Source organism: Mauremys mutica, chromosome 5 (genome assembly GCF_020497125.1).
Source record: "Mauremys mutica isolate MM-2020 ecotype Southern chromosome 5, ASM2049712v1, whole genome shotgun sequence".
Classification (NCBI taxonomy): domain Eukaryota; kingdom Metazoa; phylum Chordata; order Testudines; family Geoemydidae; genus Mauremys; species Mauremys mutica.
In genome coordinates, this window is record NC_059076.1 from 33,706,529 (window position 1) to 33,733,694 (window position 27,166).

Below are 27,166 nucleotides of genomic sequence, written 5' to 3' on the forward strand. Positions count from 1 at the left end.
CCTGAAGTTTTGAGAACTGGTTTAGAGTTCAAAGGGGGAAATTACACATACCAAAAGAATTATGCATACCCAAAATTTATTTCTGTTACTGTAGCACAATTAAGCATGTCCTGCTTTATTCTCCCTCCCACACCATTTTATCCCACTATCCAAGAGTTACAAAACACACTGAGCATTCACGATCGCCTTTTGAGAGGGATAAAAGCATATTATGCCAATTGGCCTAGTCTTCAGTACTAAAATCTTGGCATTTTAAAAAAAACTGTATTAAATATTATTGAGACAATGAGAAAAACAACTGGCTTGTTGGACTGGATTATTACAGTGTGATACAAATTTAATTGTGGCCCAGGTTTGACCACTTATTTCCATGTAGTGTACAAAACATATACTGTAGGGTAAATAAAGTGGCAGTGCTTTCGAGCAGCCTCATTATGTTAGCATGCTTTGAGAAACACTCATTGGTAAGGCGTTATTAATAGTGATCTCCTGCCGAGTTTGACATCGAACCATTGCCAGGATTGCTCTCCGGAACCTGCAATATGAGGAGGGAAGTAAAAATTCAGATGATTAGAGGCATAGATAAAGAAGCAAAAACAGAGATAAATTAAGATCAAATTACTCAAATGTGCTATAGCAATAAGGCTAATTATTTTAATAAAACTTTTAGAATTCAGTTAGTCTCTAGTCTCTTCCTCTGCCAGTGTAAATCAAGAGGAACTCTGCTGAGGTCCGTGGAATTGCATCAATGTGAAACTAGCATGAGTGGAATTTTGTTCGAGTGACCTTACAATCCATTTTTTTCAGGACAGTCCCATTTTTCAAGTGGTCTGTCTCAGAATTTTGGCTCCTTAAAATAGGATACCAAAATATCTCATTTTATCATTATCTCCTAAGTTCCCTGTAAGCTGCACAAGTGCAGCAGCCTATTTAGCACCACACATGCGCTCAAGGAACCCACCAAGGGACCTGCCCCCAACCTGCTGCAAGAGGGGCGCCCCTTCCCCAGCCCCAACTCAGCCTGCAGCCCAGACCTGCTGGGGTGGCCAGGGTGGCGCAGGCCCAGCCGCAGCGATGGCTGCCATCCCCCAGCCCAGACTTGCTGGGGCCAGGGGAGGGGTGCCTATCCTGCAGCCCCAGTCCCAGAGTTCCTGTGGTGGGGAGAGGCGCCTCTCCCTCCCAGCCTAGGTGCTACTGCAGGGAGACAGCCCTGGGGAAGAGTCATCTCTTCCCACCATAGCCCTGGAGACCCATCCTGCACCCCAAAGCCCATCACCTCCATATTGGTTCACAAAACAAAATTCATTCTACACGTGGGTGGGAAAAATTAGAGTGAACACTGGTCATCTCCCTAGCAGGAGGCACAGGTGCAAGCTCTAGGACTTCATTTAACTCAGCCCTAGCCCCTAGGGAGAGCATCCCCAGCAGCACCACCGCCTGTGGTGCTTGGTGGACACCATGAGTCAGGCCAGCACAAGTTGGGCCCCACCAGCACAGCTGTGTGATAAAATGTAGGGAGATGAGTGGGTGAATGGAAGCATGCTGGTTGTGTAGTACATGAAGGTCTAGGCAAAGGGCAGACCTAAACCAACAGGGTTGGAGAGAAGAGTCAGACCATATCAACTACTCAGTAAGAACAGTTCAGCTCATCTGTATGGATGTCCCAGATCCTGCTTGCAGGTTGAGAAATGGGAAGGGAAGGATTCCAGTGTCTCCAACCTCTGTATACTTCCAAACCACAGGCAAAACCTTTTTGTTTTTGCCTGTTTTTGTGAGACCAGGGACATGTCCCAAAATTATTATCTCAATTCAATATGATACCTATGCTCAAAACATGGTATAGTTTTTATTTTGACAGAAGAGGTGCCAGCTGTGACTTGTAGATTTGCTCTTAATCGTCTCAAACCACCCCACTATGACTCTTCCCAAGCCAAGCAATGATATCCATGGGAGCTACAAGTCACTAAGACCCAGATCCTCCAAGGTATTTAGCCTCCTAACTTTAATTGAAGCTATGAGGCTAAATACTTGGAGACTCTCTTGGGCCTAAGCAGCCATACGTTTAAGCCAGTTTAATTAAAAGCGGACAGTCCCAGATTCAGATAGGACTCAAATTTCACTCCGATCCCATCTTGGCAAAGGACGTTACCTGAAATTGTTTTGCAAAATATTTTTATGAGGATACAACTGGAGATATCATGGAAATGTTGTCAGACACCTTCAGACATATATGGTGCAGATACTACCACCTACCTTTATTAAAACCTGTCCAAAAGATCATCAGACCCATCACAGATGGTTAAACAGCACTGGTTTAACCTTTGCATCTTTGTTAAATATTTTGTCATATCTTATAGAAGGTATTTCTGCACAACTAGGATGCCCAGTAATCATAAAGCAGATGGAGGCTGTTAATTTAAAAATGAGACACTTACTTTTTGTTTGCAATGACATAAATACAGGGGTTATAAAATGTGGAAGATTTTGCAAATAGAGGTGCTATGATGGCCATTGCAGGGGAAATCTTCTTTGGGTCTCCAAAGGAAGACCATAAGCATACAATGGAATATGGAGACCAAGCCACCAAAAACATCACAATCATCACAACAGACATCTGTAAAACAAGAAAAAAATGTTTGATAGACCAAACCATTTATATTCTGCTTACCAATATCAAAATCAAACACCATATTTATTTAAGAATTAAGACCCCCTCCATCACCTTTGTTACATCTACTTGATCAGACCAGTCTATGTTGATGCTCTCCAGGCAGTTACTGGTAGTGTACTGCTTCATTGTGCGGGAAACATTGTAGTAACAGTAAAACATGACTGTTAAGGGCACGACAAAATTAACAGCAATTACGGTCATTGTATAAGAAACAAAAGACCTGTAAGCCAAAAAATAAATACAAGATATTACAACTGTGCAGCCATGAAAAATGACTAAAAAAATGCATTGTTCCCTTATGTTTTATTGTTAATAAAACAGTCAGAAAAAACATTTACAAAAGGTAAGTACAATTTCTTCAAATTGGTAAGATTTATTAGGCTCAGTGACCTTTACACCTAGGATTTCTAATGCTTTCCAATGTCAAGAATTCTTACATCCTTTTTTGATTTATTATAGACTACTTCAGTCTCTACTTCTGAACTGCCATTGTCTTTTAGAAGTTGCATGGCATGTTCTTAGGAGAAAACACTGACCATGGTGATGAACAGAAAATAAGTGACAGTCCACATTTGAAAAGTAAAACGAAGTTTTCAAAATCTTACGCATCGTTTTTCCGCCAGTTTATTGTGCAGGTGGCTCCTGTTGGATCTGGGGCATAGCTAGCCCACCCTACAATAGGCATCAAGGCCCAAAAGACAGCATTTATCCAAGCAGCTAGGATCAGGGAAGTATAGCTGCGGGTACTCATTCTTCTTCCTGTTACCAAGCAAATATTTTTACATCAAACCACTCTATTCTTTTACTTCTCTCCAAGGTTTTGTTTGAACCAAAAATGTTTCCAAGCAAGACAATTAGCATAGTAATTATAAATGATCCTTACAAGCACCTGGCACACTGCAGCACACCCATTTTATTTAAGCTGTCCTATATATCAGAGATAAATGACATTTAAATACACCCAGAAGCAGAGTATTATCAGTATTATCACACCTTCCCCCACACAAAGCTTAGCAATAATAGATGTTGCTGGTGCCATATCAAAGAATTGAGAGAAAGAAAAAGAGTGGGGGGGATGTAGGGAAAGTGAAAGAATTAACCATTATAATTTTTAAACCCGTAATAAAGATCAAGAGAAAAATACAATATAGAAAAAAACAAACAATATTAAGAATACATATCAGCTGAATAATTAGTATTCAATTATTCACAGACCTGAAGAAGAGCTCTGTGGGGCTCAAAAGCTTGTCACTCTCACCAACAGAAGTGAGTCCAATAAAGTATATTAGCTAACCCATCTTGTCCCCTCAGCTTCAATTATTGTCAGAAACCATTCCACAAACAAGGGACTATGGCTTCCTTCTATATACTTGACTTTGTTAGCTATGTATAGGATAGCTCACATAACCAATTACTGTAGAACTGTGCCCAAATTTTGGAAGTAGGTTTCCACAAGAGGAAATAAAAGAATTTGCATGAAGGTTCATAGATGTCAACTAATAAATGATTAAAATGATCATTTTGGTGCAAGAGTTATATCCAAGACTACAGTACCTATATCAGGCCTGCAGATTGTCAGGTAACGATCAATTGCAACAACTGTAAGCAACCCGATACTTGCCATTCCAAAGAAGATATTTAAGGCAGCATAGATCTGAAATGTAAAAAGATAACATGTCCATTTCACTTCCTAATGCAAATGCTTTCAAAGGTTTGAGTCTTCTCCTGTGTCCTGAAGCTAAGTGTTATCATGGGTTGTATTCAATGCATTCTTCAATGACCAATTTGTTAAACTCAAATTGTTAATAGTTTGTTAAAGTAAAACTGAACATTTTAAGATAAGTGTGCTTGCATAAGCCCCCATAAATCCCACTGAAGACATTTGCCAAAAGCCACCATTTATTTTAACTCATGTTAAATAAATAATTTAATGATCCTGGGATGCAAAGTTGTTTATTTTTTATCTAATGATTTTGTTGCATATTGGGGAAACATCAACAACATTTTTCTTACTGCAGAAGTTATAACCAGACATTCACACAATTCTACAATATCAGTTTACAGGATTTCTTCTGTTTAGATCAAGTTGAGTTTAGAGTCCTAAAGATCCTAAGAACTCAAATCAAGGCACAGTGGAAATTCTCAGATTTGATCCCAAAAATATAAGTCATCCTAGATGCAATCAAATGAGGGCCCTGGATCACTGGTGAATGTTGGCTGAATTCTGAATTTGAAATTAAATCTGCAATCAGGCAAGTTGTGTGTGATTTCAGATCTTGTTGGGAGCATTCTGCTGTCCTGTTTAATTTTTGCCAAACAAATATTTTCAGAGTGTATAATTAATATTACTGCTAAATACTCATTTCCTGGGTTAAAAATCATATTTAAGTAACTGCATGCACAGTCAGCAAAGATTATTACATTTCTGCTAATGACAATGTTTTTAGTGACCATTTTACATGAAGAGAGAAAAATTGTGCAAATTCTAAAATAAGATGGCTGTTTCTTTGAATACTTACCAAGATTTTCAAGATGACTACTGGTTATGCAAAAAGTCTATTTTATGGGTACCTTAATAGACATGCCTTAAAGATGCCTGATTTCTGAAAGTGCTAAGCTCCCACCCTCTGCAAATCAGATACTTTAAAGTTTCAGTTTGACCACCCAAAGATTGAGACACCCAAAATCACCTGTTACTTTGAAAATATTGGTTAGTAAATGGTGAGAAGCATCCATGAATTCTACAATAAGTAATGGGATTTACTTTGTTATAGCTATTTTAATATTGTATATTTAACATCAATACAAGTTTATGCTTCAATAACCTTCCAAAGTTTAAACAATGAAAATTAGCAATGAGTCCTAAGCAACTCCCCGGGATCCAAATACCACTGAATTTTAAGGAAGTTCAGATCCAGACCTGGACCCAAACTCTGCAGCTCAGACTCCTCTCTAAAGAACATTAAAAATCAAAGGAAGGTGTTTTTCATATATTCAGGTTTGTGTTTAATTGCTTAGTACTTGTTTGGTCCCTGATTTAATATAAAAAATCTCAAATACCTGGCATCCGGTGTACCCAAATTTCCAGCTTCCATGTAGATCTGAAGCAGCAGACATAGGGTAACCAATGCCACTAACACCGATGTCGGTAAAAGCCAGGTTAATAATAATTGCATTTGTTGCTGTCCGAAGTTCCTTGTACTTAACAAAGATGCCTAACACAATTATGTTACTGAGAAGGCTTATCACCCCTGTGAAAACACAGAAAAAGGAATCCAGAAATAACAACACAGTATAGGTCGTAACAAACCAAAATACATAATCATAATGAAATCTAAATATAGAATGGGTTTATTTTAATCTGCAAAGATCATATTTAAGAGAGCTTTCCTAATTTATAGACTCAAACTCTGATTCACCAAGGTCTCTAAGGACATGATTAATTTTAAGTACTAAAGGATATGCTTTAGTATCTTGCTGAATCAGGGCCTCACTATCTGAGCTCAATGGGTATGGCAGGTATCCAGAGTGTCTCAGACTAGAATCTTAAGAGCTCAGTCCTGCAGTGCTGAGCCCTCACTGCTGAACACAGTGCATTGTCATGATCCAGCAGAATTAAGTACACTGAAAGGAGTGGGTGCAGCAGGCTGGTCGGGCTGGCAAAAACACTCTGGCATTGAGCAGCTGGCTGTGATACAACTTCACAAGATGCATCACAAGCCTTTATGTGGAAGACCCTCACAGCAACTTGCTTTCTGCTAAGCACAGTTCTGCAGCAGAACTCTAAAATAATGAAAATGGCACAGAATTTGCATGTGCTAAATTATGAGCAAGTTAGAGAGTGTTGATCATCTCTCTCCATTCTAGGCACAAGCACTTACTCCCTGCTCATCAGTGCTCAGTTCATTGCAGGCATAGGAGTTTGCTCACGTTGTTGAACATTGTATACATTCCACTCGGTTAAGTCCAGTGCTGCTTCCTTGGAGTTTTCCAATTGACATCCCTAGTAGCATGGTTGGACCCAAAGTGAGGGTCATTCTGCACAGCTGCTTCATGCTGAGCACTACCCTTATGCTGGAGACACTACTTTGAGTGTGCTCAGCATGCTAACTACAGGATCAATGTGAATGAAGTCTCCATTTTCTCCTCTCTCAGTTAATGATTTCATTTAAAACAAAGCACCCTAATTCTTCCTGCATTCACAACCAGTAGGGACAGCTTCACAATGAGCATCAGTGTATGGTTGTCTCATTGAATAGACAGCCAGAGAAACTGAAACAATAGCACCAATCGAGTTCTGAATCTTAATGGAGGGTTAATTTCGAATCTTAATTACTAGTAATAAGGTGCTTGGCGCACACAAGCGTGCACATGAAATCAGGCAGAGTGAAAGCTCAATGCTACGCTGTTCAGACTGTGAAAGGCCCAGTTTCTCTTGAGGAGTGAGATAAGATCCAGTTCTTGGCTGTCACTTACTACCCTCCTGGATCTTAGAGCAGATACAGTCCTGATCCTCCAATGCTGTACTTTTGAGTCTCTTATGTACCCTTCAACATTCCTGAACCCCAAGAGCGAATCCACTCACTGAAATCCTCAGTTCCTCCAGCCGCTCCCTTCTGGACCCCAAAGCCAGTGGGATTTATGACCCCCTGTTGGCTCCCCTCAGTCCTGACAGACATTACTCAACTTCTGCTGACTCTGGCATACGGAAAGGAGAAAAACTCTAGATTTTTAAATACTGAATACTGCCCCACTGTCTCTGCTCATGACAATGCAACAGTGGTCAATCAGTTCTCTGCTACCATTTGACAGGAAGTATTGTATGTGGCAGAGAACAGACTAATTCTCTCACCAACTGTGGTAGTATAACTGTGAGGGTTAATGGCTTCAAGCACCTCAGTTCATATGTACAACTCCCACCGGGGCTCAATAAGACACACCCACAATGCACAACATGGACAATATAGCTTTATATATACAAGTTACCTGTATAATGACTAAACCATTATGTCCACCTATATAGCCATGATACATATACAATTAACATGGAAACAGGAGAAAAACAGTAACAACTTACATATAGAGATAGCAGTGGTGAAATCCTGGAAAAGAGCCTCTAAAAACACAAGTACAACGCCAACATTTCAGTTCTTAAATAAGAACATAAGATTGGCTATACTGGGTCAGACCAAAGGTCCATCTAGCCCAGTATCCTGTCTACCGACAGTGGCCAATGCCCTCTGGGTCACCTAACAGGCAATGATCAAGTGATCTCTCTCCTGCCATCCATTTCCACCCTCTGACAAACAGAGTCTAGGGACACCATTCCTTACCCATCCTGGCTAATAGACATAAATGGACTTAACCTCCATTAATTTATCCAGTTCTCTTTTAAACGCTGTTAGCATTAGCCATGAAATGGCTAAATTCCATTTGTGTAAATCAGTGACATTTTATTATACATGTACCTCATTGTAGGAGTTCCACAGCAATGTATTATTAGTTAGTATTAATCACCTATACTACATAAACTATCATATTTAAATCAAACATTTCAAACACAAATGTAGCAAAGTCTCATTGATTTTTCAGCTATATGTCATTCTTTTTATTATCGTAAGCTGTTCAGAACATTAGCAGTGACCAGAGTGGGCATGTGTTCAGACAGGAAAAGTTTCCTGTACAGCATGCATTTAAATGAATAGAAGTTGCTGGGTGTACCTAACAGTACTGAGGCCACATATTTTGACGATTACCAATAGCAGGAATGGCACAGCACAGACTATTAAAACGAAGGAAAAACTTATCCAGATTAAGAAATAGCCATAGGGATGCCTCCACTTTGTTCTGTGAGAAGTCTTGGCATGAATGGATTACAAATTCTCTGATTTTCTCAATTAAACCTTGTGATATTTGCCATAATCAAGGTAACAGAGCCTTGTACATTCCTTGATCAAGAACAGCAAAAGGGGCCCCCGTCTCTTATTCTTCTTGCTAAAGGAAGGAAAGAAAATTAAGGCAGTCTCTATGCAATAGGCAATAGAGCAGGACCCTGTTACTGTGAACTTCACAATAATTAAGTAGAATGTTACTCCTGAATAGTTACAATGTTTTAACTACAAAGAGAGTTTGCAGCTTCACTTAGTGATCCTTAACTTGTAATAAAGCTATTCTGTGACCATGAAACTTAAGATGCTTCCATTCCACCATTGTGAGCAAGCCACAGAGACGTAAATGCTTTCAATGGTTTGAACATATTAGTAGTCAACATTAAAACAAAAAATAACCAAACTGTAAACCAAGCTCTAGCAGTTATTTCCTTTTCAGAGCATGGCAAAATATCTGCTGATACTGTAGCACAGTAAAAACAATGAGGAGTCCTTGTGGCACCTTAGAGACTAACAAATTTATTTGGGCATAAGCTTTTGTGGGCTAAAACTCACTTCATCAGATGCATGGAGTGAAAAATACAGTGAGCAGTATATATTACATCATATGAAAAGATGGGAGTTGCCTTACCAAGTGGGGGTCATCTAATGAGGCCAATTCAATTAAGGTGGAAGTGGCCTTTTCTTAAGAGTTGACAAAAAGGGATGAAGATCAAGAGGGAAAATTACAAAAGTAATTGGTAATTGGCCTCATTAGACTCTAAGGTGCCACAAGGACTCCTTGTTGTTTTTGCTGATATAGACTAACATGGCTACCACTCTGAAACGGGTAGCACAGTAGCTGTTGATAAATGCTGACTTAATGATGACCGCTGTATCTGTATTTCTTTTTCTTTGTCATCTTCTTCATCTGCTAACTAATACAATGAGGTTAAAGTCTTACACTGATGAGCTCTCTCTCTTATGGCAATGGAACTGAACTACTGACCAACATGTTCAGGATGTGAATGTGTTAGAATGAGGTGTTCAGAAATGGACCAAACTAATTGTCACAAGTTCCTGCACTAAACCTAGGTTCATACTACAGCTGCAATCATTGCTAGCACAGCTTCCCTAATCAACTAAGACAAAGTAACAAGAAAGAGAAAAAGGAAAAGATTTTTCAGCTATAGTTATTTCAGACTGTATTCATAACAGTTAGTAAAACATTTTCAGACAGAAGTGTGAATGTTGGATAGACTATGTCCCTTTAACTCAAAACCCAGTACTGTAGTTTTATACAACTGGCAAATATATACCACAGACCCACTTGTAGAGCCCACATGTCAGTTGCCAGGTGAGAGAGAAAGAAGAGAGGTTTTTTCCCTTGCTAATCTCTGTATCTCCCCTGTTAATATTGCTCTTCATAAAATGGTCAAACTAGACATTGATACAACCCTAATCCAGTCAATTTGAGTTAAATCAAAGTCTGAACAAATGAACTTCATTTCTGAGAGTGCCAATATTATCCATTTATCTGCAAATGATCTGGTGGCACCAACAAGTAAAGTTTCAATATATTATTCAATAGATTATTATTTAATACAATAGATTCTTAGCAAAACTATAAGAAGAACTAAAAAAACATTAGAGCTGTTTGAAATATCAGCCTTGGTATCAAAAAAACTAAACGAGTTCATCTTAAACAGAGGAATGATTTGTCAAATACTATACAAAAAAGATTCACTGAGTAAAATTTGATCTTCATAATTCATAGAATATCAGGGTTAGAAGGGACCTCAGGAGGTCATCTAGTCCAACCCCCTGCTCAAAGCAGGACCAATCCCGACTTATTTTTGCCCCAGCTCCCTAAATGGCCCCCTCAAGTACTGAACTCACAAAACCCTGGGTTTAGCAGGCCAATGCTCAAACCATTGAGCTATTCCTCCCGCACTAAATAAATATATGGAGATATACCTATCTCATAGAACTGGAACGGACCCTGAAAGGTCATTGAGTCCAATTAATGCACATAAACCATAAAATCTGAATAATTAGTTGAAAATTCTTCATAAACTAATTATAACTGAAAATAGCTGGAAAAAGTGTGCCCAAAACATACATTATTTCCTAACAAAAATATTTATACTTAAAATGGCTTAAATTTTCAATTGAACAGGCATAAAATGAACAGTCATTTTTTTTATGTGCTAGACTGTAGAATTAAAGCATTTACTTTTGAAACATTCAATTATTGTACTGAAATAAACAAGTTTTCAAGAAAAGTTATTTCATATTTGAGAAGGATTTCAGTTTCTCCAACTCTTATCCCAAAGCCCACTGCAATCAGTGGGAGTACACTGACTTTGGATCAGGCCCCCAACGTGTGCGCTACTTTTCCTAAAATGCGTCGTCAGTGAAACATACAACTGAAACAAGTGTCTGCTTGTCTCCCATCAAAGAGCAGTCCCCTCCCTCTTAGTGACATTCCAACACTTCCGCTTACATCCCACCCCGCAGACACCCATGAACACTCTAAGACTACACATACATTGCTGTGAACATATGACAGATCAGGATAACTTCAAGCACATCAATGAAAAATGCAAAATCTTGCAAACTTCTATTCTTATTCCTTTGGCAGAATTCCACATTTTTTTGCTAAAATCACATATAAGCAAAATACTTTTTTTAAATAATGCAACAAAGTCTTACACTGTACCCCTAATTTTAGACGTTTCTACACATTTATTCACCCTGTTACTTATCTGCTCATCTACCTTCAAGCTGAGACACTAGACCTTTTGCTTTTTGTATATAAAAGGCATTTCATTGGCATTTTGACCCAAAATGAATATTGAAGCCTAAATTCTCATTTAAAAAAAAAATGACCCATCAACCTCCATACCTGCTGTTATTAAGTAAGCTGCGACTATATTGTGCTCAGTCTGTGAAAAGGCTGACTGAGCTTCATTTTCGCTCTCTGAGGAGTTAGTTGAACCATTCCAAAACATTTTAGACTGAAGAAATTGGGGTATTTCCTCCATGTCAGTTCTTCAAGAGGACATACACAAAACACTCCAAGATCCTTTCAGGCAAATTCTTTCATTATGAAACAGACTCATTGAACCATTAAAAAAAAAGTCCCATCCCCCCCACCCTCCACTGACAAGCTACCAACAGGATTTAATTGGACTATGCAAAGGAGTTTACACTCCCAATTTGTGCAAGGAAAAGCTTCTAAGCAAAACAAAGAGCAGCACAGAACTAGGTGCATTTCCAACAATGCTTACATTTCAGAGTCTTATTGCTAAAGAGATTAGCTGTCACATGCTCCCACACTTTTTCCTTCAACTTATTGTGAAACATTTCAGAAGATCTAGACAAGAGTTGGCTAGATTCAATAGAACTTCGGCCTCATTTGGAATTAATCTAATAATCACATAGCACACGACAGGAACACTAAAAATAAAAATGAGAGTTTCTCTAAAATGTAGGATACACCTAACCTAAACTCCACCTTTATTCCTTACTATAACTTCTCAGAAGTTTTTGTAGATTTGACCTAAGTAATCCTGCTAGTAAATATGAACCTTTCATAATTTCCATATGCTAAACTCTCATAATTCTTTTACATGTTAACCACAATCCTTTTTATGTTGTATATTTATGTTTATTGCCCTATACCTACTAAAACTGAAAAGTTCTTTGTCCTTCAATTGAACCTAGTACATGAAGGGAAAGTGAACCCAGTAATGGAATGTATGTAATCTTTTACCCTGATCTTACGAAGATAGCCAAGACATCTAGGGAAGGAACCCTACAGAAGTATGTTAAAATAAGTAAGACTGGGTAATTGATAAGGGGGTGCTTATAATCTCAGTTATGTTCTGTCATGTATATGGGATATTTGTCATCACAGATGTTTTCTGCGATTTTTGAAATTATGACCCATTGAAAGATGTTTTTAAGTCAAAGGAACTGCTTATTACAACAGGTGTTCTTAATAACTGAATTAGAAATTCCTTTAGCTTATCAATTATGTAAACTAAGTTTCCATAAAATAAATTCTGTAAGTAATTACATAAAATGAGATATCAAAAACAGAACACATAGCGAAATTAAGAGCGGGAAGGTAATTTTTGCCTCACACCCTATAAAAGAGTTTGGGAGTTAGTTTGGGAATGACCACAGCCAGAATTCCATAAGTTACCAAGAAAGAGAACAGGGTGCCGTCCTTTCACCATTAATAGGAGGAGGAAATGAAGGTTTTCTTTATGTAGCCTAATACTGTATTAATCTTTGACCTTTTTAATTAAATAATTCCATTTGAGCCTGTTATTTTGACATCTCCCTTTGTTATTAAATTCAAACACGCTACAATCAAGTGAATGGCTGAAAATGAGGGGAAAAAAACACAACAGCCGACATTTTCAAAAGTTGCGATTATGAGTGGTCAATTTGAACCTTTGAAGGGGCCTGATTTTCTGAGGGTGGGTGCTCCACACTTTCTGAAAGGCAGGCCCTTTTGATGTGGCTCAAGTTGGACCAGCCAAAACTTCAGGCACCTGTGGTGGAATGCTAAGTAGGTGGCTTCGTGTGTAACATACCTTACCTCAGTTGGTAACAGCCATACTTGGCAGTGCATTGAAGTATCTTAAGGAGAACACATCTCTTGTATCTCTCTCCAGGATGGAAGCTCTGTAGCCAGTCCAAACCTGGTACAGAAGCCTAACCTGCTAGTAGCAGTCCTACAACCTAATGTGTACAGAGTACATGACAGCACCCAAAATCACTAATTACATTTGAAACTCTTGACCATTATAAATGTTTTAACATTATTATTTGATATTTACATTACAGTAGCACTGAGAGACCAACCAATTTGGGCACCCATTGTGCTAGATGCTGTACAGTGACTGACACTCCCTCCCCAGAGAGCTTACATACTGCAATTTTTCTCAGTACAAAAAATAATTACAAGTTATAAAGTAAGGGGTTTGCCGCCACTTTCCCCACATAAAAGTCATTTTGGCCTTGCTTTTATACTGCTAAGCAGGGGCAGCTCTAGACATTTCGCCGCCCCAAGCAGGGCGGCATGCCGCGGAAGGCGCTCTGCCTGTCGCTGGTCCTGCGGCTCCGGTGGACCTCCCCGGAGCCACCTGCCGCCCTCCCGGCGACCGGCAGAGCACCCCCCGTGGCATGCCGCCCCAAGCACGCGCTTGGCGTGCTGGGGTCTGGAGCCGCCCCTGCTGCTGAGCACATACTATAGAAGATCATGGATAAGTCTGTGAGCTAGCCCCATCTCTTCTGTTATGCCCAGAGATCTGCATTCATTTGTATAGGTTCTCGCATTGCAGATAGTACTTGTATCAATGGGGTACTTTTTTGTCACAAGAGGACTTGAGTCAGTCTTTGGAATGGGGGCAGGGTGGAAGTGTCTGTAAGGAGAGAAGAGATGATGTCTTGGCAATGAAACCACTTTCTCAGCACCTTGTTGTCTATATTTTACAAGGCCAAACCATAAAATGTTTCTCCTCCATGAATACTGATATCTGGTTGAAATCTGTTCTTTCCTTACATTTTTTGGCACAATTTTCAGAAGTTCTTTAGCTCCTGTAAATTCCATGCAAGTGAACTGAGGTTAGCACCTATGAAAATCAGGCCACAACTATTCCATTCTAAACTGAATATCAAACTCAGGTAATGGCGAATGAAAATATGCAATCTTTTATACCTAGTCATCAGAAAAATTGCAGTTTTCTGATTTGTGCAGCAAGCTAAATATCACAGAGGTATCATATTGTTTTAGATACCTTATATTCCCAACTTAGGATTTGTTTAAAGTAAGGAAATTCTCAGCCAAAAAATGTCAAAATTAAATTAAGACTAATACCTATCACTAACTTGGGGATAAAAATTCTTAAGAACATTGCATTTAGCAAAACAAAATAAAATAAATCAAAGCAAGAAATTCAGAATTAAAGCATACAATAAACCCAGATATTTGAATGTGCATATGGAAATGCACAATTAACTTACCAAACTACATTAAAATATATACTTAGCACTTTTCCCCTTAGAGCACTCGCATGAAAAAAATCATAAATTCAGACTACTGTTATCCATCAATAAGAAAGTGTTATCTGTGACAAGAACTAGAATGATTTAGTCTTATAGTGATTATGCCACAACCTGCCTTACTAAATGTCAAAGCCACTCCACAGAAAATGTTTTTTCAAAAATTCCTAAACACAAATAGCTCACTGAAGGCAATTACTCCCCACTCTGTGAGGGCCCAGTCATGCAAGGTTGCTGAGGTTGCTCAGTACCCTGGTAGGCAGCAGACTGAGCCTTCTGATGCTGATCCAGTGTCATTAGATGTAATGTAACCAACAATGGAGACATGAATCAAGAAAAGCCAGTGCTCGGGTGCACATTTTTTATCCCACTTGTGAACTCTACAAGTTCACTGGCTGTTTAAACCATAGGCTGGAGCCCTCTCAAAAGTTCTTAGAAAAAGTCGACAACCCAAAACCAGCATCTTACAAAGCAGCTACAAGAGTCACAGAAGAGATGGGATACTGAAATTGTCCAGAATCAATATTAAGGTAGTGTGGGTACCTTAACTGTGAATTTGCATATTTTCAAATGTTTGGGTTTCTTGTAAGCTTACTCTAAAATTTCCTGCCCTTTTAATGGCTGCTTTTTGCTACTCACAATTAGCTTATAACAACTTTTACCTATAAAAAGTTTTATAGTTTGCCTGTGAATTACTCTGTATAGTTTCACTAGTATATGGAACTACTAGAAAATGAGTTATTTGATGCTGGTGAGTTTTGCTCTGAGTTATTCTCAGACTGTTCATTCAGCTTAAAATGAGTGCTTGTTTCCATCCTAGACGATTTGTAGCTTTTAGATAGCTGAAGATCTGAGCTGGACAAAAAGATTTAACACAACTGTAACACAAACATCAAAAACTCTCCTCTCTGGCACCTTAACACTTGTATCCTTCAACTCCAAGATCATCTTCCTCACCACTGCTCTATCACCAGCACCACCCCACCCTCAAGTTTATAAAGGATTTTATTTTCCCACACTATCCTGTTCAACGCTCCTTCCTGCCTTTCAAGGCTATACACAGCTCTGCCTCACATCTCATATCTAGTTGCCTCCCTTCCTTTCTGTGTGCACTCTATGCTATGCAAATTTGACTTTTCTACAACCAACTATGCACTCTCCTGCATTCCATACCTAGAACATCCGCCCAAGTCTGAGCACTACAGTCTTGAAATCCTTCTCAAAATAGTTACACTTCCATCACTGTCCTCCACTCCAGCCCTCACTCGGGATACACTACTTCCAAATTATAAGGGTAGATTTTTCAAAGGCAAAAAAGGGCAGTTAAGCACCTGACCTCTCTTGAGCGTCAATAGAAGGTGAGTGCCTGACCACCCTTTGTACCTTTGCAAATATCCCCTTTGTTAAAAAATGACAGGAGACCAAAGATGATGCATATGTAACAGTAATCGTCCCATGTTCGTTTCCATCCTCTCACTTTGTCAGTCTTTGGTATGTTAAATATAATTTCAAATTGTAACATCCTTTGCCACAGCACATCCTTCTTGTCCATAAAATACAAATCCTGTCTGCTGGACTGTATAAATAATTCAATACAAGATAAGGGCATGCTTTGTGACTACTAGGGATGGAACCTTTCACTTCATTGGCTCCAGTTTGGTAAAGACCAATGGAAAGCTTTTGTTGCTATTCAAGAGTCATTAGTGGCATCAGTAAGAATATTTCCACCTGTATCCAGCATATAGATATCTACATCACGACTGTTAATGACAACTGATAAGCAAAGAATTGAACTAGACATGGAGACTCAATTTACTCTTAACAGAGCAACGTCTAAATATATGTCAAGTATCAGAGGGGTAGCCGTGTTAGTCTGGTTCTGTAGAAGCAGCAAAGAATCCTGTGGCACCTTATAGACTAACAGACGTTTTGCAGCATGAGCTTTCTAAATATATGGTATAAATGATATTACCAACAGCTTCCCTTGCTGACTGATAAGAAAAAATCTTCTTTCATGTTTGCCTGCAGAGTAGAGATTGTCCCCCCACCCAAATTCTGAAGAGCCACAGTAGTTATTAGCATTCCACCCATCCCACAATGCACCTCAGTGGACAAGCCTGCCAAAAACCCAGATCCATAGGACGAACACATGCCAGCAGTTTGTGGAATCCTTTCTGCAACGCTTGTCTTACAGCACACCTGTAAGGGACTAACACTCCACACCATTTCACTATTCCACGTAATCTGGAACGAAGACTGAGGTGGCCTGTAGAAGTACATGGTATTAACAACCTGGACTTTCCCAAAAGTTAGAGGCCCATTTTTAGTTTTAATAAAGATTTATTCAGGAAAGTGTATTAAGTATTCTTTACTATCCTCCTTTTCTAGCATGGTGCGTTTTATACAAATTTTCTATTTTTTAAAATATTTGGTTTTTAGACTTTGTTAGTCATTGAAAATATTCCAAAATAGTAAACAAGAGAAAGAATTAAGCAGGATATGGGCAACATACACAGCACAACAAATGCAACAATAAAAAGACAGGGAGAACAAGACACCAGTCATGTGTAACACAGATTCACATCTGTGCCCTTAGAGAATCTGTAGCTTTTTTTTTTTTTTTTTTTTTTTTTTACTTCTTCAGTGGATCATTAACTTTCAACTTCAACATGAAGTCAAGCATTAACTAAAATAGACTGTCAGAAATGAAGACTCTAAAAACATAAAATTTAAAGTCTGCTTTGATCATTAAAAAATGTTCAAGTATATTTCAAGTGAAGAATAAAGAGCTGCCTTCAATTCTTCATGGGTGAACACATCCTCTTCATGTGTTGATAAGCATCCATTAGTTGTAACAATTAATGCTGGCGATACATTTTGTTACTTTGCTTGCTTTAAAAACAATTTATTACTTTTCAGGTCCACTAGAAAATTCAGCAGTTAGATGCCAATATCTCCACTTTTTAACGTCCTCTACCTGTTTTGAAAGAGAAGAGTGTACATTAAACAATTCATACCTTGAAGCACATGTCTGAAGTGCACAAATACTGCACAAATTATTACACTGAGAAGCCAGCTATATGCCCCATTTTTGGTCTTACACAGAAATACAGAAAACTGAACTTGGACTAGAGAATCTGTCGTGAAGTGCAGAAACTACCATACAGGTAACTTTTTGCATAAAACTAGTAGAAATTTGTGCTTCTTTACAAGACTGATGGCAGAAAAATTAAAGTGAATCAAGTATTCAATAACTGTTTTACGTGTCCTGAAATTCTCTTTTAAAAACACCCTGAATTTAAACAGTACTCTTACCCCTGAAACCACGGCCACCACCTCCACCTCTTCCTCCTCTGAAGCCTCCACCACCTCTTCCTCCTCTGAAGCCACCTGCAAAAAGGCAAGGAAATAAGTTTTCAGAAGTTAATTCGCAAGTCTGTTCTGTACTAAGAATGTAACAAGTTACTGCACAAACATCCTCTGTATGAGAAAATGAAACAAAAATAACTGTTAAGACAAGCAAGGTTTAGTGTTGACCCCTTCTCCATGAGCCACCGCAACTCCTGTCCCAAAATACCAGAAGGCATATAAAACCCCCACGTGTTTGGAGTTTCTATACCAAGCCATTTTGGACATATAGAGAGCCAAAACATGCTAGGGTTTTTTTTTGGTTGGTTGGTTGGTTGGTTGATCTACTAGGTCATCCAAGCGCACACCCCAAACCAGTTTACCATGCACTATTTTTAAGTATTTTGTCCAACCTAGATTTTAAACGTGTTGTGAAACTGGGCTTTTGCCATTAACTTTGCCATTTATATTCCATCATCTAATAGATTTTACCACTGAAAAATCGCTGGTATTCACCAAGTTTTCTTTTTCGTAATCTCATGCCTTTGTTTCTCCATTAAGTCATACTTCACGAGCTTTCACCGTGATCTCAAAGACATGCATTTCTTTAAAAATATACTATGAAATACAATTCATGTGAGTGCTTGCTTGGCTGTATGTTTTAATTAAAAAAAAAATTGTTCTTTTTTTTTTTTTTAAATAGACACTTACCTCCACCTCTACCTCCTCCTCTCCCACGTCCTCCTCTCCCACCTCCTCTTGGAGCACCTTTCTCACCTGGAGGCCTAGGCAAAAACCTTTGCAATGGCAATAACTTTGCTGGGTCAATATAAAACTGCAGGAGAAAAGCACTGTTAGGCTTCAGGAACAGAATAACATGAGTGCAATATTCACCATCTTCCTCCTCCTCTTCTATACATGCAGAATTTTGGCTTATTTTTTCTTTATGTCATCAGCATTTTTAAAAAGTCTTCTTTGCAAAGAGTGACATCAAACACCCAAAACTATTAAAAAGGTAGTTTGTGTCAAGATCACAAAATTATTTCTGTAACAAGGTTAAGATTTGTGGTTAAAAGAATAGATTTTGCAAAGGCGCCAATTTTTTAATAAAAAAGGGGTAGCTAAAAAAGTGTATGTGAGAGCAGACAGGAAATGTAAATGAACACAAAATTCTCATAAGCCATTTAACTATCAGTCTTAACAGAGAACTACTAACTAGAGAAATAAACAAATCAAAGATTTTTGGTTACAGTGTCATGTAAAAAAAGAAAGTAAGTTCCTTATGAGACTAAATGTATATTAAACCAATGCACAACACAAAAATAGTTGTTTACTGCATAAGGTCCCAATTAAACATCTCTAGTGGCACTCTAGTGTTTTTCACTTCAATTATGAATGTATTTTAGATGATGTGGTGACAGGAAATTTAGATTATATAAAGGTTTATTTGGAAATTCTTCATAAGGTTATATTTTCTTCTCTCATTGAATATATCAGAATTTTATGCAATTAAGATACTCACCTTTTGTAATTTTTTAAAGGAAGAGGCCTTCATGTTTTCTGACAGTTTAACTGAAAAATACTGTTAGTTTGTTTAAGGAACATAAAAGGTAACTTAACTGCATTTATAATTCTCTGTATAAATGGACAGATGTTGGTATTCTAAAAATGAGGTTATCAATTTAAATCACCGCCGGTGATTTTTTTTTCTTTACTGTTACACTCATGATTACTATAAGTGAAAGATTAGAGACATATTTCTATTATTTTCAGTTTGCTTTGTGCATCTGACAGCATTTTGTGGACATGGTTAAATCTTAATACGGAAGGAAGAAACTCAGAAACACACCAATAGGGGGAAGGCAAAATGGTAAATGGTAATAGTAAAATGTTGCATAACCACACATTTGGCAGGGGAAGAGACTAGACTTCAATATCTCTGGCATCTTAACAATCAAAGACTGAGACAATGAAAAAGTAATGAGCTGCAGATTCTAGGTGGTTCATTTTTTACTTGGGAATGTATATTCTACTAGGAGAAAACTGTTCCTGAAATTCAAGTACAATCCTGATGCGAATAGTAAGTCAGTGAGTTAAAAGAATAGAATTAAGGCCAATATTCTCAAAACAGAGTGCCAAAAATTAGGCACTAAAAAGGGACTTAAAAATTTAAGTATCCTGATTTTCAAATACACCTCTACCCCCATATAACGCCATCCGATATAACACGAATTCGGATATAACGCGGTAAAGCAGCGCTCCGGGGGGGAGGGGCTGCACGCTCCGGCAGATCAAATCAAGTTCAATATAACGTGGTTTCACCTATAACACAGTAAGATTTTTTGGCTCCCAAGGACAGTGTTATATCGAGGTAGAGGTGAATACTGAACACGCCAGTTCCCAATAATGTCACTGAGAACTGCTAGGAGGTCTGCATGTTTGAAAAACCAGGACACTCAGTTAGGTACCTAAATATGGACTCAGTAGCCTAACTTTAACCATCTATGTTAAGTGAGAAAAGAGCAGGGAGAAGATTTAGCAGTAAAACTAAAAAGGACACAAATCTATTAAACTTGCTTTGTAGGTTTCTGCTTCTGTCTTCCAACCCCCCCTTTAAAGTCATTACAAATATCAACAGTAAAGTGAAAAAAGCAGCAAAGCAAAGTCATAACCCACACACAATCCAGAGTCACCACCATTTGGAATACCACATTAATGTCTAAAATGTATGCTGTCGTAGCTTACTGAACACAGTATTTTCACGTATACGTAGGTTAGTATTTAATACACTTTGCATTAATGAACAAATTAATGTATTGTTAATAATCTTTAAAGCAGATTAAACATCCAGTTAGCCTTTACACCCAGCCTATAAAGTAAGTAAATACCACTTTTGTTAAAAAAAAAATAAAAAAAAAGGATATGGGGAAAATGAGAAATGAAAGTCAACTAACTTGTCCAAGGTCACACATGGTTGAAAAAAATCCTGACTTCCAAAATCCAAACTTAATCTTCAATACCACCAGTGTTTCAAGTTCAGATATTCCAGTACTGAGTGCTGGTGGCAGTTTTTTGTGGGGCAAGATGGAAATGGAATTGGTTGAGTTTTTTTAAGCGCTGATAATTAGGATGATTCAATCCTATTACCAATACCCAGCACAGGGGACTCCACTTACAGATGTGAACTATCCAAACAAACTATATCTGCAAAAACCCCACTGCCTGCCAGTCTTGTTCTATCACTACAGTCATAAAGTTAGTCTGTTTTAAGATTCTCTGCTGCCCATGTGGATCCACCATCTCTGCTCCTCCTGCAGCATGCCCTTCAGTAGATCCATCCACAAATTTTCACAGAAAGTTGAGATGACCCAGACTTATAAACAGTAGCAAAGTTTTATAAATGGAAAATGCCATCCTCATGGTTCACAGCAAAAGGAAAAACACTAATAGTAATGTAAGGACCCTCCAAAAACAGTATCTACTCCTGAGGGCATTCTGCGTCAACAAAATTTAAAAATTCTGCACACCATATTTTAAAATTCTGCATGTTTGAACTGTCAATAAATAAATGCAGAAGCTCCAACAAGGCAGTGGAGAGCACAGGCCACTGGCTGCACGAAGGTGGAAGATCACCCTGCAGGCCCCCCCGCCAAACACACACACAAACTCAGCGGAGAGGCTGCACCCGACCCTGACACAACACAAGGCCTAGGCCCTGCCCCTCTGCGCCAGGTGCGGGACAGGTAGGCTCAACCAGGCAGGATCCAAGTGTGGAGGGGCTCAGTGTGTATGTGTTGGGGGGGGGGGGAATCCAGGTGTGGGGTGAAAGGATTCTGTGTGAGACAATCTGGGTGCAGGCAGCTCAGTGAAGGGTCTAGGTGTGGGGGGGATTTGGATGCACAGAGGCTCACTGAGAACATTCCAGGTACAGGGGCAATGGGACTCTGCAGGGGCTTCCAGGTAAAGGTTGCTGGGACTCAGCGGAGGGCTCCAGGCGTGGGGGTCTTAGCAGGGTCTAGATTTTGGGGAGTGGGGCTTGGTGGAGTGGGGGTCTGGATGCAGCTAGTTGGCAGTCAGTGGTGTGGGGGTCTAGATGTGGGAGCTCAGGTTGGTGCAGGGGGTGGGACATCAGGATGGGGGTTTGAGTACAGGGAGGCCAATGGGGGGTGATCTGGGTGCAGGAGTGGGGTCCGGAGGTCTGGGTGGAGAGGGGCTCCAGAGGCAGGGGTTGAGGTTCAGTGGGGTGGGGTTCAGGTATGGAGAGCTAGGGGGATTCCAGCTGTACCGGGTAAGGCTTTGCAGGGTGTCTGGGTATGGGAAGTCCAGCTGCACAGGGGCTGGGTGGATGGGGGAGCAACTCCCCATATAGTGACCCCTTCCCCATAGCTAAGGAGTGATGTGGGCAGGAAGCGGGGGAGGATGCTGAGCTTCTTGCTGCTGGTGCAGGTTTCTGGGGGTGGGTCTGACACACGCCAGCCACTCCTTGCAGGGGAAGAGGAAGTCCTGTCTTCTCCTGCCTCCAGCCCAGCCGGGACTAGCAGCTGATCCCAGCTCAGGGTAGGAGCCACTGTCCCCCACCCCGCAGTGATTTACCTCTCTGCCAGCTGCCCTGGGTGCCCGAAACATTGTACCTGCGCTGCTAGGGAGTGGTGCATGACTGCTCAGAAAGTCATTTTTCTGTAGGGAAGCAAAGCAATCTGCGGGGGACATGATTTCTGCACACATGCAGCGGCACACAATTCCCCCAGGACTAAATATCTATTGATAGTGTTTATATTAGGTACAAGTCAAGAAAAAAGAATTCAGTATTCCAGTGTCTAAAACAAAGAGGCTAAGGGCTTCTTTAACAGGAAAGTTATATCAGCACAAGTTAAGGCGTGAATTTAAAACAAAATAATTATGGTGGTAAAACTCCTCTTGTAGAAACACTTACCCCAATATAAGAGTTCTTTTTTTTTTCTTTTTTTTTTAAGTTTAGCTTACGTTACTTTGGAAGGAGTTTCAGGTAAACCAAAAAAAAAAAAAAAAAAAGCCACCGCTGTACCAAAATAAGTGTCCATACGATATTGACATATCAACTTGACTAGTAAACATTATCGTGTACACATGCCCTATGCTATTTTGAAATGGCAGAGCAACTCTCTTCAGTTACTGGCTGTACCACAAATATCCAGAATAATCTACTTTTGAAGGATACAAAGTCTCTTAGCTGTCCAAATATTTCATCCACTTTGCCAATCTGCTCTTTATTATCCAAGTAAACTGGTGCATTGAAATAAGGCACTCTGTTTTCTTCCGTTGTGCATTTGCAAACAATGTCATCTTCACAAGGATGCATGAATTCTCCCAATACTGTAGTAAGGAAAAAAAGATGTACTAAAAACGGGAACATTCATTCCAAACAAAATGAGTACAATCTCTCGAGATAACTTACTAACTACACTTTCAGGAGGTCCTTGGTCATATCCTCTGTTGAAGCCTCCTCGTCCACCCCCTCCACGCCCAAAGCCACCTCGTCCACCTCGATTGAAGCCACCTCCTCCACCACGATTGAAGCCACCTCCTCCACCACGATTGAAGCCACCTCCTCCACCACGATTGAAGCCACCTCTGCCTCCTCCGCCACCTCCTCTACCTCTAAAAGACATTTTCTGCCTGTTAAATGGGAAAAAAGTCAGTCAATTAAAAAGAAACGGTCAAGGGCACTTCATGACTTACTAAATTTCTAAGTTAGTTGAGACCTCAGAGTACCATACAACTCTGTTTGCCAATTTAACACGTATTGATTTGGCTCTTAACTCAAATATACGTTCATTGATCAACTCAAGATTCCATCTAAAATTAAAGCTACCACTAAGTCCATTCATAGAAGCAGAAGGGAAGGGAAGGATTTTTGACTGGTACTATTTAAACACACAGTGCTGTACGAAAAACTTCTCCCCCTTCTTTTTCTATGACTGGACACTGCAACAGATTTCAGCTATAACACAAATTAATGATTGCCACAAAACAAGCACAATTTAGCATACATTTGCATTTTTTATCCTGAACATCCCCAAAATGAATCTTATTTACTCCTAGTATTGTTGCAAGCTAAGTAAGGGTACACAGAGAACAAATATTTCATCCACCGTGTCAATCTACCAAAACTAGGTAAAATCCTAGTAGAGATGAGGCAGTTTGTAGTTTTCATTTGAGTAGGCAGGACGAATTAAGATATGTCTACACTGCAATAAAAGACATGCAGCAGCAAGCTTCAGAGCCCGGGTCCACTGACTCAGGCTTGGGCTGCAGGACTAAAACTAACAGTGTGGACATTTGGGCTTGGGCAGTGAAGTCTCAGAACTGGGCTTCAGCCTAAGCATCTATGCATCAGTTGACCCAGGCTCTGAAACTTGCTGCCACAGGTCTTTTATTGCAGTGAAGACTTACCTTTAGGGTACATCTACAATAAAACACCTGCGGCTGGCCCATGTCAGCTGATTTGGGCTTGTGGGACTATAAAACTGTAGTGTAGACATTTGAGCTCAGGCTGGAACCCAGGCTCTGAAGCCCGTTGCTGCAGGGGTTTTACTTCAGTGTAGCTGTACCCTTAGGGCAGGGGTCGGCAACCTTTCAGAAGTGCTGTGCCGAGTATTCATTTATTCACCCTGATTTAAGGTTTTGCATGCTGGTAATACATTTTAACGTTTTTAGAAGGTCTCTTTCTATAAGTCTATAGTATATAACTAAACTATTGTTGTATGTAAAGTAAATAAGGTTTTTAAAATGTTTAAGAAGCTTCATTTAAAATTAAATTAAAATGCAGAGCCCCCCGACTGGTGGCCAGGATCTAGGCAGTGTGAGTGCCACTGAAAACCTGCTCGTGTGCCACCTTCGGCACCCGTGCCATAGGTTGCCTACCCCTGCCTCAGGGTAATTCTACACTGCTATTAGACACCCACAGCTGGCCACTGCCAGCTGACTTCGGCTCATGGGGCTTGAGCTAAGGGACTATTTAATTGCAGTGGAGGTGTCTGGAGCTCTGAGACCTCCCACCTCTCAGGGTCCTAGAGCCCAGGCTCCAGCACAAGCCTGAGTGTCCACACCATACTTAAACAGCCCCACAAGGGCCACTGACAGATTTTTAACTGCAGTATAGACATACCCTTCGAAGGCTCAGAGATAGCGGGAGCCTAGGGTTTACCTTGACATGCTAACTCAGGGGAAAACTATGAACTGCCTTGTCTGTACTAGGATTATAGCACAAGTTAGCTGAGTGGAGCTGAGGCATCTTTCCCTGGCACAGACAGAGCCCGACGTGACTTCAGAATATTCCGCACTGCAGGCTACTCACGTCAACCTGAGACCCACTGGGTTGAGGCATTATTAATAACATAGACAATGGGTTTTACTCAGAACCGATTATAGGCCCTCAGCAGGAATATTTTTGCCCCCTCCAATATTAAAACAGGCAAGTTATTATAATAAAAATTGAATAGGGGGCACCCCTTGAGGTGCTCGGGGCCTAAGCAATTGCTTACTCTGCTTATGCCTAGCACGGGTTCTAGGTTTACTGATCAACACATCTCTTTGTCAGACGCATATGGGACACAGCCTAAACCGCCAGCTTAGACTCCAGGCACAGCAGCGCCTGGCCACACACGGGGCCTGGCCCCAGGACTGCTGGGTTCTCTCCCTGGCTCTCCCCAACACCGGGCCAGCGATGGGGGGGGGGGGGAGGGGCAGGGATCTGCAGCCACACCCCGCAGCAGGTAGAGAGAGAAGGCAAGCAGTCTGTACGTGGCTGCCCATCTCGATGCTCAGGCATAAGTCTGGCGATTACCACCACAGCAGCACCAGGGGAAGGTGAATGATCTCAGGGAGTTAATGGCAGGCAGCACCCTCAGGCGCGGGGCATGGGCCAAGCGGGGGGAGGGGGTGTGCTCTGACATAGAATGGGACCCAGCCCAGAGACGGGGGGGAAGGGGGGGGCGAGGTGCGATGGGACCCAGCCCGGGGAGGGGGGGAGGCTCCGAGGTGCGACGGGACCCAGCCCAGAGACGGGGAAAGGGGGGGGGGCTGAGGTGCGATGGGACCCAGCCCAGAGACGGGGGGAAGGGGGGGCCGAGGTGCGATGGGACCCAGCCCGGGGAGGGGGGGAGGCTCCGAGGTGCGATGGGACCCAGCCCAGAGGCGGGGGAATCAGTATTTAGTTCTAAAAAGACCGTTAACAGCGTTATTCAAATGGCCAGAACTTCGATCCCCCGAGCAACGCAGCCAACTGGGAGAAAGTAGCGGCAGCCCCCAGCGCGAGCACCGTCACTCACCCACCACGAGCACCCCACGTGGCTCCTTACCCAGGCCCGGCCAGCCGGCCGCTACCGCTGTCGTCAACAAAGCGCGACCGGGCAGGAGCGCGCGCCTTGACTCACCAGCCAATCGCAGATGCGCACAGAGGAATCTGCCGTAAAGCAAAGGCCGTTTCTCACCCACGCGGCTTTGCTTTTGCGTCAGTTAACGCGTTTACGACAGTTTGGGAGCCGCGCCAGCCGCCGCTCGCAGCGCCAGCGCAGTACTCCTGAAACGGGGGCCGGCGGAGAGCTTACTGCGGCGACCCATGAAAGAAAGCCGTCCCCACCCCCTCGGCTGTGAGTGGCGCCCAGAGGAAGAGTCAGGAGGCGCATGCGCAGCAGTGTGGCGTTGATGTTTTCTTCTTCTCTAGCTAATCCCAACACCCCCCCGCACACACACCCCCCCCGCGTGCTCAGCGCGCGCTGCCGGCAGAGCGCCAGGCTCCCCGAGCGGGCTGGGGCTGCGGCTGCGCGCGGCGGGGGGGGGTCCGTCCGCCCGCCCGCCCCGGGACCCGCCTGCCGAGTGCCCCGAAGACCCGCGGCGGGGCCCCCCCCCCACCCCCGCCGCCGAATTACCGCCCAAGCGGGAGCCGCCGCGGAAGTGCAGCCCGGTCTTCCGCGGTAATTCGGCGGCGGGGGCCTGGGCCCCGCGAGAGTTTTCAGGGGACCCCGGAGCGAGCGAAGGACCTCGCTCCAGGGGCCCCAAAAACTCTCGTGGGGGGGGCCCTGCGGGGCCTGGGGCAAATTGCCCCACTTGCCCCCCCTCCCCCGTCTGGGCGGCCCTGGGGCGAGAGGTTCACGTGCAACTGCTGTGCCCTGCTCCAGCACGTGCAGGGGAGCCGGCCGGGGGCCTGCCAGATTTGCCA

At 41.5% G+C, this 27,166-nt stretch overlaps 2 protein-coding genes across 4 annotated transcripts; both read right to left on the bottom strand.

The window, feature by feature from the left end:
• Positions 1-267: 267 nt before the first annotated feature.
• Positions 268-11,663, bottom strand: RRH (retinal pigment epithelium-derived rhodopsin homolog). Its single transcript, XM_045019859.1, is given in 7 exon segments — positions 268-535; positions 2,436-2,614; positions 2,723-2,891; positions 3,277-3,430; positions 4,226-4,325; positions 5,732-5,922; positions 11,447-11,663. Coding segments are annotated over 7 exon segments (1,113 nt in total). The 3' UTR covers positions 268-432.
• Positions 11,664-16,939: 5,276 nt separating this feature from the next.
• GAR1 (GAR1 ribonucleoprotein) lies at positions 16,940-26,651 on the bottom strand. 3 transcript variants are annotated; one of them, XM_045019325.1, is made up of 7 exons: positions 26,277-26,651; positions 23,402-23,622; positions 23,165-23,319; positions 19,490-19,549; positions 18,679-18,802; positions 17,935-18,009; positions 16,940-17,596 (listed from the first exon to the last, which is right to left on the bottom strand). In XM_045019325.1, exons 2-7 carry the CDS (start codon positions 23,613-23,615, stop codon positions 17,583-17,585), a joined length of 642 nt encoding a protein of 213 aa, XP_044875260.1. In that variant the 5' UTR covers positions 23,616-23,622; positions 26,277-26,651; the 3' UTR covers positions 16,940-17,582. The 3 variants fall into 3 exon arrangements, with proteins under 3 accessions (XP_044875260.1, XP_044875259.1, XP_044875261.1); XM_045019324.1 differs by having other exon boundaries at positions 26,307-26,649; XM_045019326.1 differs by lacking the exon at positions 26,277-26,651 and adding an exon at positions 25,491-25,923.
• Between the last annotated feature and the right edge of the window lie 515 nt (positions 26,652-27,166).